Source organism: Phacochoerus africanus, chromosome 6 (assembly GCF_016906955.1).
Source record: "Phacochoerus africanus isolate WHEZ1 chromosome 6, ROS_Pafr_v1, whole genome shotgun sequence".
In the NCBI taxonomy this organism is placed as follows: Eukaryota; Metazoa; Chordata; class Mammalia; order Artiodactyla; family Suidae; genus Phacochoerus; species Phacochoerus africanus.
The window spans coordinates 42,005,668-42,022,956 of NC_062549.1; the positions used below are offsets into that span (position 1 = coordinate 42,005,668).

At 41.9% G+C, this 17,289-nt stretch overlaps 1 protein-coding gene across 3 annotated transcripts in view; it reads left to right on the plus strand.

Moving 5' to 3' along the window:
- The first annotated feature begins 9,481 nt into the window (after positions 1 to 9,481).
- VIRMA (vir like m6A methyltransferase associated) overlaps positions 9,482 to 17,289 on the plus strand; it is a 73,154-nt gene continuing 65,346 nt past the window's right edge. For all 3 annotated transcript variants that reach the window (XM_047783596.1, XM_047783599.1, XM_047783597.1), the window contains exon 1: positions 9,482 to 9,676. In XM_047783596.1, the coding sequence (XP_047639552.1) occupies positions 9,614 to 9,676 (63 nt within the window). In that variant the 5' untranslated portion in view covers positions 9,482 to 9,613. The remainder of the gene's footprint in view (positions 9,677 to 17,289) is intronic.

Here is a 17,289-nt window from a genome sequence, read left to right on the forward strand (position 1 = left end):
GGGGGTGTAATGGCTTCTCAGGACTGCTTGTTCATGAATGGTTTACCCTTGACTCTGTTCACACTTCTGTAAATAGTTCCTTCATTAAACGTTCTATTTTTTTTTTTTTTTTTTTAGTTTTATTGAGACATAACTGACATTCAATGTTTTCGGTTTTTTTTTTTTTTTTTTTTGTCTTTTAGGGCCCTGCCCACGACATATGGAGATTTCCAGGCAAGGGGTCGAATTGGAACTGCAGCTGCTGGCCTATGCCAGAGCCATAGCAAAGCCAGATCCGAGCTGCATCTGTGACCTACACCACAGCTCATGGCAGCACCTGATCCTAAACCCACAGAGTGAGGCCAGGGATCAAACTTGTGTCCTCATGGATACTAGTCAGATTCATTTCCATTGAGCCACAATGGGAACTCCTAATATGTTTTTATTTTTCTTTCTTTCTTTTTTTCTTTTTAGGGCCACACCTGCAGCATATGGAGGTTCCCAGGCTAGGAGTCTAATCGGAGCTGTAGCCTCTGGCCTACGCCAAAGCCACAGCAATGCCAGATCTGAGCTGAGTCTGCAACCTGCACCACAGCTCACAGCATCTCCAGATCCTTAACCCACTGAGCAAGGCCAAGGATCGAATCTGCAACCTCATGGTTCCTAGTCGGATTCGTTTCCGCTGCACCACGATGGGAACTCCCTTTTTTTTTTTGCTTTTTATGGTTGCACCTGTGGCATGTGTAAGTTCTCAGGCTTCAGGTCAAATTGGAGCTACAGTTTCCAGCCTAAACCACAGCCACAGCAGCTTGGGATCTAAGCTGCGTCTTCGACCTATACAACAGCTCATAGCAATGCCAGTTCCATAACTCACTAAGCAAGGCTAGGGATTGAACCTGAATTCTCATGGTTACTAGTCGGGTTTGTAACTCAGTGAGACACAATGGGAACTCCCTCAATATGTTTAAAGTGTATAATTTGCTGAGTTTTGACATTGTGCACTGTGAAACTGTCACTGTAATCAATGTAATGATCATATTCATTATTCAAAATTTTCATTAGGGAGTTCCCATGTGGCGCAGCAGAAGTGAATCCAACTAGTAGCCAAGAGCATGCAGGTTCGAACCCTGGCCTTTCTCAGTGGGTCGGAGATCCGACATTGCCATAAGCTGTGGTGTAGGTCGCAGGCTTGGCTCAGCTCCTGTGTTGCTGTCGCTGTGGTACAGGCCAGCAGCTGCAGCTCTGATATGACCCCTAGCCTGGGAACTTCCATATGCCACATCAGTCATCTTTCTAATATTTGTTTTATTTCTACAACTCTATGATTAATTTATTTAAGATCATGACTCTATTTCATTTTGTCACTTATATCCTGCTGAGCTCAGACTACTTTTTAAGTAGCTATTTCAATTTAGAATTGTTTGATTGCAAGAAATAGACACCTATTCCAGCTAAATACAAGGGGTTTACAGTAAGAAAAATTAATCTTAAACAACAGCAGTGACATGGCTGGCCCCTCCCTCAGTGAACCTGCTTCTGGAACATTTATCCTTTCTTTTTTCCCCTTTTTTGGCTGCCCTCGACACATGGAGTTCCCAGGCCAGGGATCAGATCCGAGCTGCAGTTGCAACCTACTCTGCTGTGGCAATGCCAGATCCTTAACCCACTGTTCCTGGCCATTGACTGAACCTGTGTCCCAGAGCTCGAGAAAGGCTGTCGATCCTGTTGCACCACAAGCGGGCTCTCCTTAACACTCACCCTAGTCTAGTCCTTTGTCATTAACTTGACTCAGCTCCATTCCAAGATCTGCATCCTTCTGATCTGCTCACAGCTGGGAATTTCACACAAATCTCTCACCTTTTTGGGTTATTTATTTATCTATTTATCTTTTCCGCTTCGCCCACAGCATACAAATATTCCTGGACCAGAAACTGAACCCCCATCACAGCAGCCAACCCAACCTGCTACAGTGACAATATCAGGGCCTTAACCCACTGCATTCACAGGAAAACTCCTCATCTTTTAGAATTAGGTCATATAAATCAGAGGTCACTGCCAATTCATGACTCCCCACAACCTACCTTATGCCTGGTGACTATCCTTGGTTAGATGGAGCTGGGAGCCCAGGTTACAGCCACCGAATTATTTAAGGAAGAGTTAGATAGGGGTAGGATCTCAGATGTAGGAGCATAAGTGGATCCCAAGAGAGACAGAGGCTAGGGGTGGGGGTGGGGGAACCTCATTAATATTTGCTAATCAATTAACATAAAGTTCTTATATAAAAGCAAGTTTTAGCCAATTTGTTTCACTCTAACAGCTATCTTCAAATCCACCTAGCCTTTGAACTTATGCTTTAAGTGTGCAAAAAAGAAAGCATCATCCATACTGTCACTAGCCTTTCAAAAAGCACAGAATAACATTGTTAAGGTTCTGGTTCAATATGACAATGACTGAGTTCAATATGACAATGACTGAGTTTGCCTCCTCCCATAAACACACCAAATATACAGCCACATATGGAACAAAGTCCCCTGGAAAACAACGAGTTGTTTTTGTTTTTTTTGTTTGTTTGTTTGTTTTTTTGCTATTTCTTGGGCCACTCCTGCGGCATATGGAGGTTCTCAGACTAGGGGTTGAATAGGAGCTGCAGCCACTGGCCTACGCCAGAGCCACAGCAACGCTGGATCTGAGCCGCGTCTGCAACCTACACCACAGCTCACGGCAACGCTGGATCGTTAACCCACTGAGCAAGGGCAGGGATCGAACCCGCAACCTCATTGTTCCTAGTCGGATTCGTTAACCACTGTGCCACGACGGGAACTCCAACAACGAGTTGTTAAGAGCAAGTTTAGATTAAGTTACAATGGCTAGTAGTTAAGTTAGAGAAATGTCATTTCTGCCTATTTCAGAGCCTCCAATATGCGTGGAGGCATATTAATATTAGGCATATTAATATATAGCTCTAGGAAGGTGCTATACAAAATTTCCCAAATTATTTTTGATCACAGGAATCTTTTCCCATGGGGCTTCTTTTTTCTTTTCTTTTTTTTTTTTTTTTGCTTTTTAGGGCCATGCCCACAGCATACGGAAGTTCCCACGCTAGGGGTTTTTCAGGAGCTACAGCTGATGGCCTATAGCACAACCACAGTAACAAGGGATCCGAGCTGCATCTATGACCGACACCACAGCTCATGGCAATGCCAGACCCTAGACCCACTGAGTGAAGCCAGGGAGCTAATCTGCATCCTCACGGATCCTCACGGATTCGTTTCTGCTGTGCCACAAAGGGAACTCCTTGTGAGGCTTCTGGAGGGAACATGCTTTGAGAAATTATCGATCTGTTGAATACTAGAGCAATTACAAAAAAGGCAAAGTGCCATACATGAGACTTATGGCCTATATAGTACCAGCTCTGTGGAACTGAACTACAGAGTTTTGGCTGTTTGCCTCTCTTTAAAATAGAGTGCTGGTGTATTATGCATTTTTGAGGCTGGAAAAATGTTGGAAAATAGCTGGGGTCATTGAATCTTTCCCAACAATTGGCACTAATGGATGTGCTTATTTCAAGATAATTTGTATAGATAATAGTTTACAATCCATGTTTTTCAAACCTTTAGGTAATCTCCATACTACACTCAGAAGCATGATGTGGACGGTTCACAGCAGGCCATTGGCAGTAGGGAATTATCATAATAAAGTCTCATGGAGAAAGGGCAGCAGCTGTTACTTTTAGTCAGTGGGCTGAGAGAGGGAGGAAAATGAAGGCCTTTTGTGTTCCCACTGGTGGATGGGTGTCATGCAGTTGGCAGTTTGCCAGACTCCCAAATCAGTTGCTCTTGATGTACTTGATCTCAGGAGAGGCTGAAATGCTTGGCAGTTCCCCCCAATCCTCCTCCTGCTCTGTGTACTGGTGTGCATGTCAGTTGCCTTGGAAAAGAGCTCATCTGTTACCAAATAAATGCAACATAGACTTGTGGGCTGCTTACTTCTCCCACCATCTCTGCCTTTTTGTCAAGCTGCCCCTGGCAAGCATTCAGATTTGCATAAATTGCTTTTCAATTCTTGTTTTTCTTCAAACGGCTCTTTTCATTGCAGGGTGGTGGACACTGAAGAAGGAAAGGCACTGTAGCTGGTAAAACAGCAACAGCTACTATGGGCTGTTTGTAGACCACTGTTTGGGGGTTGGGTTTACAATCTGATGAGCAAAACAGACACAAATGAAAAAGAATAGTACAGTCAAAGCATTTGATATATAAAAAACACGTCATATATAGTTCTATATGTAATTTGCAGAAATGAAAAAGGAATCATTCAATAAACATTGAGTGCTTAGGGTGTGTCAGGTACTGGGGACACATTGGTGATCAGGGTATAACACTATGTTGGAAGAAGCTCATAGGCTGGAATAGGGACACTAACCTATGAATAAATAAGAGCAAAAGCTGGTTGGGCACTAGAGTTTAGTCTGAATGTACTCTAAGTATATATATATAAATGAGAAAATATCAAATCTGAGGACTGGGGGATTCATGGGGTGCAGGAAGTATGTACATACCGCATTTCATTTATGTGTATTCACTGAAGGGCCACTGTGAACACTGCTGCCATGAATGTACAAGTATTTGAGAGCATATTTTCAATTCTTTGGGTATATGCAGTGCAACTGCTGGGTCAAAATAGAGTCATTCTAAATTTTACTTTTTGAGGAAGTGCCAAACTACTTTCCACAATGACTGCACCAGTTTATATTCCTAATGTACATAGGTTCCAATTTCTCCACATCCTCATCAGTTATTTTTTACTTTTTAAATTTTTTTTTAATTTTTATTTTTTGTCTTTTTGCCATTTCTTGGGCCGCTCCCGTGGCATATGGAGGTTCCCAGGCTAGGGGTTGAATCGGAGCTGTAGCTGCCGGCCTACGCCACAGCCACAGCAACTCGGGATCCGAGCCGCGTCTGTGACCTACACCACAGCTCATGGCAATGATGGATCCTTAACCCACCAAGTGAGGTCAGGGATTGAATCTCCATCCTCATGGATACTAGTCAGGTTTGAAACCCACTGACTGAGCCACAATGGGAACTCCCAAGAGAACAGACTCTTATCAATCATTTGCAAAAATTTTACTTTCTTCCATTTTTACAGATTGTCTTTTTTTTTTTTTTTTTTTCTTTTCAGGCATATGGAATTTTCCAGGCTAGGAGTTGAAATGGAGCTATAGTTGCCAGCCTATGCCACAGCCACAGCCACACCAGATCCAAGCCACATGTTCGAATTACACTGCAGTTTGGGCAACACCAGATCCTTACCCCCTGAGCGAGGCCCAGGATCAAACTCATATCCTCATGGATGTTAGCTGGGTTTGTAACCCACTGAACCACAGTGGGAACTCCCAGATTGTCTTTTTACTCTCTCTCTTTTTTTGGCCACGCCAGTGGCATATGGATGTTCCTGGGCCAGGGATAGAATCCGAGGTACAACTGTGACCTATGACACAGCTGTGGCAACACAGGATCCTTAACTCATTGAGCCACCAGGGAACTCCTCTTTTTACTCTCTTGATAGTATCATTTGATGCACAAAGGTTTTTAATTTTGATTAAGTCTGATTTATTTTCTTTTGCTCATGTTTTTGTGTACTAAGAACACACTGCCAAATCCCAGGTGACACATTTATTGATATGTTTTCTTCTAAGACTTTTATGGTTTTAGTTCTTATACTTAGGTCCTTTATTTATTTTGAGTTCATTTCTGTATATGGTAGAAGGTAAGGGTCCAATTTCATTTTTTTGTATATAGACATCCATTTATCCCAGCACTTTTTTTTTTTTTTTTTTTGCTGTGCCCAAAGCATGCAGAAGTTCTTAGGCCAGAGATCAAACCTAAGTCATAGCAGAAACCTAAGCCACAGCAGTGAGAATACCCAGTCCTTAATTGCTAGGCCACTAGGGAACTCCCAGCACATTTATTGAAGAGATTATTCTTTCCCCATTGAATGGCCTTGGCACCCTTGCTGAAAGTCAATTCATCGTATATGTAAAGGATTATTTCTGACTCTTAATTCTATTCCATTGGTCTATATATTTATCCTTATGCCGTAACTAGAGTTTTACATTAAGTTTTGAAATAAGGAAGTGGGTATCCTTCAAATTTGTTCTTTTTTCAAGATTGTTTTGGCTCTTTGGGGCCCCTTGCAGTTCCATATATACTTGAGTATCAGATTTTCCATTTTTGGAAAAAAAAAAAAGACTTTTGATAAGGATTGCATGGGTAATATGTAGATTGCTTTGGGTAATATTGTCATCTTAACAATATTAAGTCTTCCAATCCATGAATGGAAAATGCCTTATCATTTATTTAAGTCTTTAAAGATTTTTTTTCAGCAATATTTTGTAGTTGAATATTCTTTTAAGTTAAATTCAGTCCTTGGGTATTTCATTCTTTTGGATGCTAGTGTAACTCTATGTAGGTTTTTGAAAACCATATCAAAGGGTCATATTCAAAGTAGAGGGAAACATGTAAGCAAAAACACAGAGATGTGAAATACCTATGGATTCAGGAAGCCTATCTAGATAGGAATCACTGAGTCATCAAAGTGAGACAAGATGAAAGAGTAAGCAAGGAGAAGTAAATGTGGAGCCCTATACACTCTGAGAGGTGACGGATAGCTAATCAGGGATTCCCAGAAATCTGGTTAATAACTCTCTTCTTTGACCTTCTACACATCTTTCTGTCCTTTCAATTATAGGTGATGATTGCCCTGAGACTCAGAAAACATCAAAAAGGATTTCTCTTATTTCAGCACACTAAATCATCACTCCTATCTGCTGTGTACTTATGGATTCCTTCTTGCCTCTGGTTACCAGGGAGCAGGTGTTCTTTCTAGCAAAGATTACTTTCTTTTTTCTTTTTTTTTTTTAGGGCCTCAACCAAGGCATATGCAGGTTCCCAGGCTAAGGGTCTAATTGGAGCTGCTGCTGCCGGCCTACGCCAGAGCCACAGCAACACCAGATCCAAGCCTCATCTGCGACCTACACCACAGTTCACGGCAACGCCGGATCCTTAACCCCCTGAGCGGGGCCAAGTATCAAACCTGCAACCTCATCGTTTCTACTTGGCCACCAGGTATCATCCCACCCATCTACTCGGTACTTTGCCACTTCAAATATTCCCATGTCTCTTCATCATCACCGTTTCTCTCCCCATGCTTCATTCTCATCAATCTACATGCTCTATTAGCCTCCATCCCAAAAATACTCTTTAAAATACTCTTTCTTAAGTCCACATTCCCCTCCAACAACCACCTCATATCTTTGTTCTATACAATAAAAGTTCTTAAAAGAGTTGTTTATACTCTTTTAAGTTATACAAGTTTTTTCTTATTCACTTTTAGAAATTTTACCTTTTATTAGGTAATACAATGTACATGGAAACAAATTCTGTTTGTGTGCATTAGCCATCAACCCTGGAGGCAATAACAATGATCAGTTTCTTGCATAACTACTTCAGAGACAGTCTAAAAATTCAAGCATGCATATGGTATATATGTACAACACAACAGTGAAACTTAATATAAACTATGGGCTTTAATTAATAACAATGTATCAATACTGGCTCATCAATTGTAATAAATGTACCACCTTAATGCAAAACAATAATAATAGGAAAATCTTTGATAGGTAAAAAGGGATATATAGACAGAAACTCTGTACTATCTGCTAAATTTCCCATAAAACTAAATCTGCTCTAAAAATAGTTTATTATTATTAAAATCTACCTCACACTACTCTTAAGTCAAAAAGAAAATCAAAGTTAAGAAAATGAGACTGTAAAAAATATCAATAATAAAAGCATTCTATGGTTATTAGTTACAGTTGAAGCAGAGCTTAGAGAAGTGGTTGACAAAAATAACTATAGTAATAAACAAGAATATAAGTAACTTGGGCATTACCATAGAACTTAGAAAAAGAATAGCATATGAGCCTAGAGAACAGAAAGAAGGAATTAGCAAATTCAAAAGCAGAAACTGAAGAATCAGAAGACAGAAAAATGATAGCAATAATAAATATGCATGCAAGAATCATTCTTTGAAAAAAAATCAAATAGTAAAGAGATAACCTGTTAACTAATAGAGGAAACTGGATAACTGGATGGCTGAGGAAGGGGATGGACTGGAGATTTACTTTAAAAAATAAAAATTAATTCATTATTAAATGTTTTGGACATATCAAAAGGTACAAATAAAAATGTACAGCACACCTGTTTAATGACTACCAACCTAAAAAATAAAACGTTATCGGAGTTCCCGCTGTGGCACATTAGGATCAGTGGCCTCTTGGGAGCGCTGGGATGCAGGTCCAATCCCAAGGCTCCAGCACTGCTGCAGCTGCAGCTAGGTCGACACTGCTGCTGGGATCTGATCCTTGGCCAGGGAAATCCATATGCTTTGAGGCCTCCAAAAGAGAAAAATAAAATAAAAAACCATTAACAAAGCATTTGAAGTCTATGTCCACTTCTCAATTACATCTCCCTCTGGTTCACTCTCTTGAAATTTTAGTATACACAGTTCTAATGCATTTCTTTTAAATTTTGCTAACATATTTTTATGTTAATTTATATGTTTTGAACTATTTAAATACTCTTTTATACTACACACTCTACAATACGTGCAAAATAGGTGTTTGCTTTATCATTTTTTAGGTTCTCCGTGTTAGTAGATATAGCACTAGTTCATTCTACCTACCATATACTGTTACATGGCGTGAATACCAGAGTTTACAGTTTACTAATGACGATTAAGTTTACAGCTTTTTAAAACTATGAAAAGTTGCCATAAATATTCTTGTATCTGTAGATGTTTCTTCGGGCACATGCGCAAGAATTTTCCTAGAAGTGAAGTAAGCAGACGTAATTTTACTAGCTAATTCCTAATCGAGCTTCTAAACACTTGTGCTAATTTAGAACTACCGAACAGTTCCACTACGAAATAGTTCCAACCGCTCCCATGTTCATCAATATGGAGACAGGAAGCCTTACTTCACGTTTTACAATTTTTAAAATCCTATTTAAATAAATTCTTACCCAGTCTGTGGGTTGGGTATTATTATTATTGACAATTCACATTTTGCAGATAAGACCAAAAAAAACCTTTTCATTTTGAAAGTTTCTTTTATTAAAAAAAAAAAAAAAAAAAAGGTCTTACTTTTCAACCTCGCTCAACGCACCTTTTTGCAGCTTGGAAAGGCTACTTGTTAGCGGGTTCACAGGGCGGGTATCCAGAATTGGCAGCGCGGCCGACTCCGCCTCCGCCTCTCCAGAGCGTGCTTTGCACCCGGCCACCCCAGACCGTCGTGGCTGTAAAACGCTGTAGAGCGAGGGAGGTTTGACCCATTGGAGACGCCGTCGTCCCTTCCCTTTTCCCTCCGCCCCCTCGGCGTTCTGAGGGTGTCTCCGCCGCGCTGGAGAAGGCTGGGCCGGAGACTTCCGACAGCGCGACGCGTCAGGATAGGCCCAGGCTTGCGGCGCCAGCGCTCTGGTCACGGGAAGTCCCGCCGTCTCTCCGCGTCCCGAGCCGCTGTCGCCGAGCTGGGAGGGCTGCCCCGGAAGTCCTCCCCCTTCCCCCGCCCGCGGCAAACATGGCGGTGGACTCGGCGATGGAGCTGCTATTTTTAGACACTTTTAAACACCCCAGCGCTGAGGTAAGGCTTCGTGACGTGATTCCGACCCTGCTTTTCGACTTGGGGACCCTTACAAAAAATCGTTAGGTGTGCTTCGACTTTTCCTCTTGCCGATTGTCGCTTTAATTCCTTACATACACCCCCCCGCCCCCACCAACTTGGGTGTGGGCGCCGCGTCTGAGGGAGCTCCTGCATTTCTTTGCGTTACCTTATGCCCGCGTTGTCTTTGGTGGGTTTGGATACTGTGTTCTCTTTGCTCCCCCACGCCCCGGGTCTGCTTTTGGCCTGGAAAGCGGTTCTCAGGTTTGCCTCAGGTGGTGTTCTAGAAGGAGTCTTGGACAGCCTGTGTTTGACAGTAGTGGTGACTGAGTGGATCACGTTGGCTACGTGATTTCTAAATCCCGTCTCCTAGGTCTCTTTTCTAATGGGAGTTAGGCTACCTAGATGTGACACCCATTCGGTTTAGGATTGTGGCGGTTTCCAATTTGCCCTGAAACTTGAATAGTACTTCTCCCTTGCAAAGACTTCGTTCACTGGAACGAGAAATAGGTATATGGTACGTCCTTTGAGTGGAGAATGCTTGTGAAGTGGACAGATTGTGGTTTGAGGGGAGAGAGTGGGCTGTTGTAATTCTGTTCTGTGTTAATTTGAGCGCCCCTGAAGGGCTCTGCGATATGTAAATTAATAGTTGACGAAAGCTTCCCTAAAACGAACAGTAATGAAGTCCCTAGAGAAATTTAAAGAAACCCCAGAGCTCCTTTTTCTCTTTCAGTGTTATCTTAGTGAAAACTTTCCCTTTGAAAAAATTGAGGTATAGTTGATTTATATTATATTAGTTTCAGGTGTATAATATAGCGATTGACAACTTTTATAGATTATACTCCCTTTAAAGCTATTATAAGATAATGGCTATGTTTTTTGTGCTGTACAATATATACTTTTAGCTTGTTTTATACATAAAGTAGTTTTTACCCCAAGAGAGAACTTCTTTCAGAGATAGTGGTGGTAGTGGGTAGTGGTGCATGGTAGAATAAAAAGTTTAACAATCTTTTTTTTTTTTTGTCTTTTTGCCATTTCTTGGGCCGCTCCCTCGGCATATTGAGGTTCCCAGGCTAGGGGTCCAATCGGAGCTGTAGCCACCAGCCTACACCAGAGCCATAGCAACATGGGATCCGAGCTGCCTCTGCAACCTACACCACAGCTCAAGGCAACGCGGGATCCTTAACCCACTGAGCAAGACTAGGGATCGAACCTGCAACCTCATGGTTCCTAGTCGGATTTCTTTTTCTTTTTTTTTGTCTTTTTTTTTTTTTGCTATTTTCTTTGGGCCGCTTCCGCGGCATATGGAGGTTCCCAGGCTAGGGGTCTAATCGGAGCTGTAGCTACCGGCCTACGCCAGAGCCACAGCAACGCGGGATCCGAGCCGCGTCTGCAACCTACACCACAGCTCACGGCAACGCCGGATCGTCAACCCACTGAGCAAGGGCAGGGATGGAACCTGCAACCTCATGGTTCCTAGTCGGATTCGTTAACCACTGCGCCACAACGGGAACTCCCCTAGTCGGATTTCTTAACCACTGCGCCACGACGGGAACTCCAAAAGTTTAACAATCTTGATCTTCTAATTATTTTAACGAGTGGGTTATAGGTCCGTAAGGATCAGATGTTTGGAAACTTTAGGATATACTAAATGATTGATTTGTAATTTCTCATTCCATGTGGGTCAATTAGCTGTTTGATCGATGACAATGCTTCTCTTGACTGTAATGCCGGCTAGACTTTAGAAAACTCACAGTGGAGGCAGTAGTTGGCTAAGAACAAACCTATCATGAGTACAGAAATAAGAGAACAGTTAAAGATGAAAGAAAACCACATGATGAATTAAGTTAGCATTCATACACTTACTGTATATTTAGAAACCTAGTATTTCTTCATTCATTCTTTTTTTTTGTCTTTTGTTGTTGTTGTTGCTATTCTTCATTCATTCTTAAGCAAACATTGAGCACCATGGAGAGACTAGGACTTGTAGTAAGTAGCTTCTCCTGGCAATGATTGAGGAAGGCTTGGTAGAGATCACATTTGCACCGACTCTTGGAGGGAGTTTTTCTGGGATATGGAATGTTAAGATGTTTGTTCTCAAGGAGTTTATAACTAATATTGAAGATGAGGTCCATAAAATTATGATTGAAGTTAGATTATGATGAGTGCATAAAGAGACAGGTGGAAATTTTTTGGGTTTTGTCAACTTTATTTCCAGAATGCCCATCAGTGTCTGATACATTAGGACCCCAGTCAACATTTAGCTCCCTTTTGGTGGTACAAATAAAATGTGATTTCAGAGGAAGGACAGATTGCTTTTCACTGAGAGTATCAGGGAATATTTCATCAAGGCAGGTGGTATATGAACTTGATGTTTGGTGAAAGAGGATATGTTCCACAGTTATAGATAAGAAAGGAGGGCATTCTCCTGGAGTAGTTAGACCTCTGCTTTGCTGAAGTGTGACGTGGCACCTGATAGGCAGATTTTTTTTTTTGTCTTTTTGCTATTTCTTGGGCCGCTCCCATGGCATATGGAGGTTCCCAGGCTAGGGGTTGAATCGGAGCTGTAGCCACCAGCCTACGCCAGAGCCACAGCAATGCGGGATCCCAGCCGTGTCTGCGACCTACACCACAGATCACGGCAACGCCGCATCGTTAACCCACTGAGCAAGGGCAGGGACCGAACCTGCAACCTCATGGTTCCTAGTCGGATTCGTTAACCACTGCGCCACGACGGGAACTCCTGATAGGCAGTTTTGAGGCCAGATCACATAGTTCCTTGAATGGTCAGCAAAGGAGCATGGGATTTATAAGAAAGAAATAGTTTTTTGTGTTTTGTTTTTGTTTTTAGGGGGCATGCCTGTAGCAAATGGAAGTTCCTGGGCCAGGGATCAAACCCAAGCCATAGCAGTGACCCAAGCGATAGCAATGACCAGGCCCAATCCTTAACCCACTAGGCCACCAGGGAACTCCTTTATAAATAGTTTTTGAGGAGTTCCCATTGTCACACAGCGGAAACGAATCCGAGTAGTATCCTTGAGGATGCAGGTTCGATCCAAGGCCCCACGCAGTGGGTTGGCGATCTGGTGTTGCCCTAGCTGTGGTGTAGGTCACAGATGCGGCTCATATTCTAGTTGCTGTGGCTGTGGTGTAGGCCATCAGCTGCAGATCCAATTCGACCCCTACCTGGGAACTTTCATATGCTGCAGGTGTGTCACTAAAAAGGAAAAAAAATAGTTTTTGAGCAGGCAAATTATATGATTAGAAAAATTAAGGTAGGTTAGTACATTGGTACATCAGTAATGCCAAAAATGGTTCTGAAAAATTAGAGATGGCAAATTGAGAAAAGGGTGAGACAGTGAAAGCTTGCATTAGCAGGTGTGCAGTAATCATCATTAGCATTTATTGAGTGCTTCTGTGCAAGATGCAGTGCTTTGGTAATTTAAATACATTATCTCTAATCCTTCCATCAGTTTTGGAAGGTGGTTATCCCTATTTGATAGATAAGGAAACTGAGCATGAGAGGTTTGGTAACTTTCCTAAAAAGGCAAAGCACATTTTCCAGCTCTAAAGCTGTGCTATGCTATATCACAGTGAGATTAAGAAGGAAGGAATAGGTAGGTACAAGGTAAATTTTGATTATAGAGTTGACAGGATGGCAACTGATGGTGTGAGAGTAGTTAAAAATGATGGAATTCTAGTTATAAAGACTAGAGAACTGGTGGGACCATTGTCAGAAAATTCTGGAAGTGGGTTTAAAGTGTGTTTGATGGGAACAGGATATTGTAGTTTTTGATTTGTTTAGTCATACACCGAATAGATTTGCACAGTAGGAAGTTGGGAATCTGTTTAAAAATTATTTATGAAAAACAGTTTCGGAGGTGAGTTATAAATCTAGGAGGGGCCAGAGTTCCCATCGTGCCTCAGTGGTTAACGAATCCGACTAGGAACCATGAGGTTGCGGGTTCCATCCCTGGCCTTGCTCAGTGGGTTAAGGATCCGGCGTTGCCGTGAGCTGTGATGTAGGTCAAGGATGCGGCTCGGATCCCGAGTTGCTGTGGCTACAGCTCCGATTTGACCCCTAGCCTGGGAACCTCCATGTGCTGAGGGAGTGGCCCAAGAAAATGGCAAAAGACAAAAAAAAAACCCAAAAAACAAAAACTAGGAGGGGCAGTACAAGTAGCAAAACAAAAAACCCAAAACTCATTGCCTTTGCTTTCTTTTTCTTTGCTTTTTTTTTTTTTTTTTTTTTTTGCTTTTTAGGGCTGCACCCTCTGCATATGGAAGTTCCCAGGGTGGGGGTCTAATCGGAGCCACAGCTGCTGGCCTACACCACAGCTACAGCAATGCCAGATCTGAGGCGTGTCTGTGACCTACATCACAGCTCACGGCAACGCCAGATCCTTTGCCCACTGAGCAAGGCCAGGAATCGAACCCGAAACTTCATGGTTCCTAGTCGGATTCTTTTCCGCTGCACCACGACAGGAACTCCTTCACAGTATGTATGTATTCTCATACATTTAGGCTTCTGGTTTTTTTTTTTTTTTTTTTTTTTTTTTTAAGGGCTGCACCAGCCTAAAACTTCAGCATATGGAGTTTCCCAGGTTAAGGATTGAACTGGAGCTGCAGCTGCCAGCCTACACCACATCTTTAATTAGTTCTCTATTACTTGCCAGAATGGAATTGCCAGCTTAATATAGTCTTATGAGGGTGATGGATGCTAGAAAGTCCTACTTAATTCTGGAGTTTAGGAGGCCAGTTTGGAACTTATGCAAACAACAATGATGAAAGTGGCGGGAATAGATAGTTTAGTTTACCCCTAGGAAAGGGTAGAAAGAGAAGAGAGGAGAGTAGCAGTAATAGGAAAGTAAAAAGGAATGGATAGCTATACTGTGACCTTTAAACACGCGATGACTCCGTTCTTAGATAAATGTGGCTGAGTGGTGGAATCTGACCAGTCTATTCTTCACTTTCCTATTACCTCCTTAATCATAAACCTTTCATGATTTCCCATGGTCAACCTGTCTTCCTAGGTTTATGCACTCCTCTAGGTATTTTAAGCCCCTACGCCACTATAATATTTTAAACTTTGGAAACACTATTCAATCAACTCTTATTAAGCACTTTTATTTGAAGTCTTTCATTCATTAAATGAATGTGCTAATTAAGCACTATGAATATAATAGTAAACTGAGACTTGGTTCTTATTTTCTTGAAATACTCTAACAGGAGTGATAAAAGAGGTAATTACAATTTAGTTTGATAAGCACTTATCTAGACTTGATCTGGCTTAGCTTTTAAGAGAAAGCTGGGACAGAGGAGTGTGGGAGGGTTCTAAGCAGAAACAGTAGCATGAGTGATGGCATAAAGATGAGAAAAAGCAGAGTATGTCGAGGCTATAAATTTGGAGTGATAAGAAGAGGCCATACTTGTTTATAAGACCAAGGAATTTGGCCTAGTATCTAGAAGTAGAGGAATGACAGTGGAGATGGAGGGAAATACACTGAGAGCTGTGTAGAGGTTTAATCAGTAGAATGTGATGTTTGGATGAATGAATGATGTAGGTGACAAAGAATGAGAAAGAATCCAAAGGTGATAATGTTTTCTGTTTTGGCTGTTGTCCGGATAGTGGTGCCATGACTGATGTAGGACAATTCAGTTTTGGACTTGCTAAGTTTTTGGTGCCAGAGGGACATTCAAGTGGAGATGTCCAGTTGGATATAGTGGTATGGGGCTCGGGAGAGAGGTCCTAGATGGAGACACAGATTTGTAGTTGACTTCTGGCAGTGGGTGAAAATCTTATTTCTTGTAATTCTATTGATTGTACTTAGGTACTCTGCCCTACTTTCCTCCCACGTTTTGCCCTCTAGCCTTGGTGAACTATGCTGGCAATTTCTTGAATCTTCCAAGTTCTCGTTTGTATTCCTTTTACATATGCTTCTCCCTTTGCCTAGAAAGCTTTCTCCCTCTGTTCCACTGATTCTTGTTTTCCTTAAAGACTTACTTAGATCAAGTGGTACTTCTTTTGGGAAACTTTTCCTGATACTCTATTTCTCCCTCTACAAATGTTTGCCTATAATCTGATTTAGGTAAGTACCCCTTTGGATTTTCTAGTTTCCTGTTTGAGTCTGTCATAGAAATTCATCTGTTTGCCTGCCACCATAGATTTTACCTCAGTGGCAGAGATTATGCCTTGTCTTTATATTCTTAGGACCTAGCACACCTTGGAACATTATAGACATTTAATAAATGATTAGAAAAAATATTGAATAACAGTGATAGCAGCTAATATAGAAACTCTTCTACTTACAAATAAAGTAGATTTTAAAAGGCTGCTTATAAAACCTTAACCTCAGTTTTTTAGGTCCACCTGTGTCAACATCTTAACTACTGCTAACACTGTTCATTAATTAGCAAGAGGACGGGGTGGAAGAGAATAGAATAGGCAAGCTTCTGGTTTAAGCTTCCTTTGTAAACATGAATGAGAATTTTTACCCATATAAGCAAAGGAGCTTCTAAGAGTAGGCTTTTTTTTTTTTTTTTTTTAATTGCCACACCCTCAGCATATGGAAGTTCCCCACGACAGGGATTGAATCTGGGCCACAGCTGTAACAATGCCTGTGCTAGGCTGGGAAATCAAACCTGTGCCTCTGCAGTGACCCTAGTTGCTGCAGTTAGATTCTTTTTTTTTTTTTTGGCTTTTTTTGCTATTTCTTGGGCCGCTCCCGTGGCATATGGAGGTTCCCAGGCTAGGGGTCTAATCGGAGCTGTAGCCACCAGCCTACGCCAGAGCCACAGCAACACAGGATCTGAGCCGCGTCTGCAACCTACACCACAGCTCACGGCAACGCCAGATCGTTAACCCACTGAGCAAGGGCAGGGACCGAACCCGCAACCTCATGGTTCCTAGTCAGATTCGTCAACCACTGCGCCACGACGGGAACTCCTGCAGTTAGATTCTTAACCCAGCATGCCACAGTGGAAACTCCTAAGAAGGAAACAGAGCCAGAGTTTGAGGCAAAATGCAAATGCTTATTTCTTTCATATAAATCTACTATAGTATTTGTTGAATACTGCAATATATTTGTAATAATTAGGATACAATTTCAGCTGCTGTCATAAAGTTAGAATAATTGTGGCTTAGATGGAGTTTTCTTATGGCCAGCTGGTTAAGGATCTGGCATTGTCACTGCAATGGCGTGGGTTGCTGCTGTGGTGCAAGTTCAATCCCTGGTGGGAACTTCTGTATGCTGAGGGTGTGGCCAAAAAACCCCCCAAAACAGTGGATTATGTAAAATAGCATTTCCTCTCTCAGTGTAATTCTAAGTATTTTAAGGCTAATGTGACAGCTCTACGTTATTAGAGGCCCAGGTTATTCTGTATCGTTTCTCTACCATTCTTAGGATAGAGACACCAAGACACCTCACCATAACATGTGTTCTAGAAAGGCAGCAGAGTATTGAAGAAGAAGGAGTTTCTCAAGTCCAAACTTTTCCTTTGAGGACATAGCCCAGCGTTGCCAGATTATTTACATTTACTTCGCATTTATCAGAATTTAGCAACCATATATTCACACTGGCTTCCCAGGATCTGGG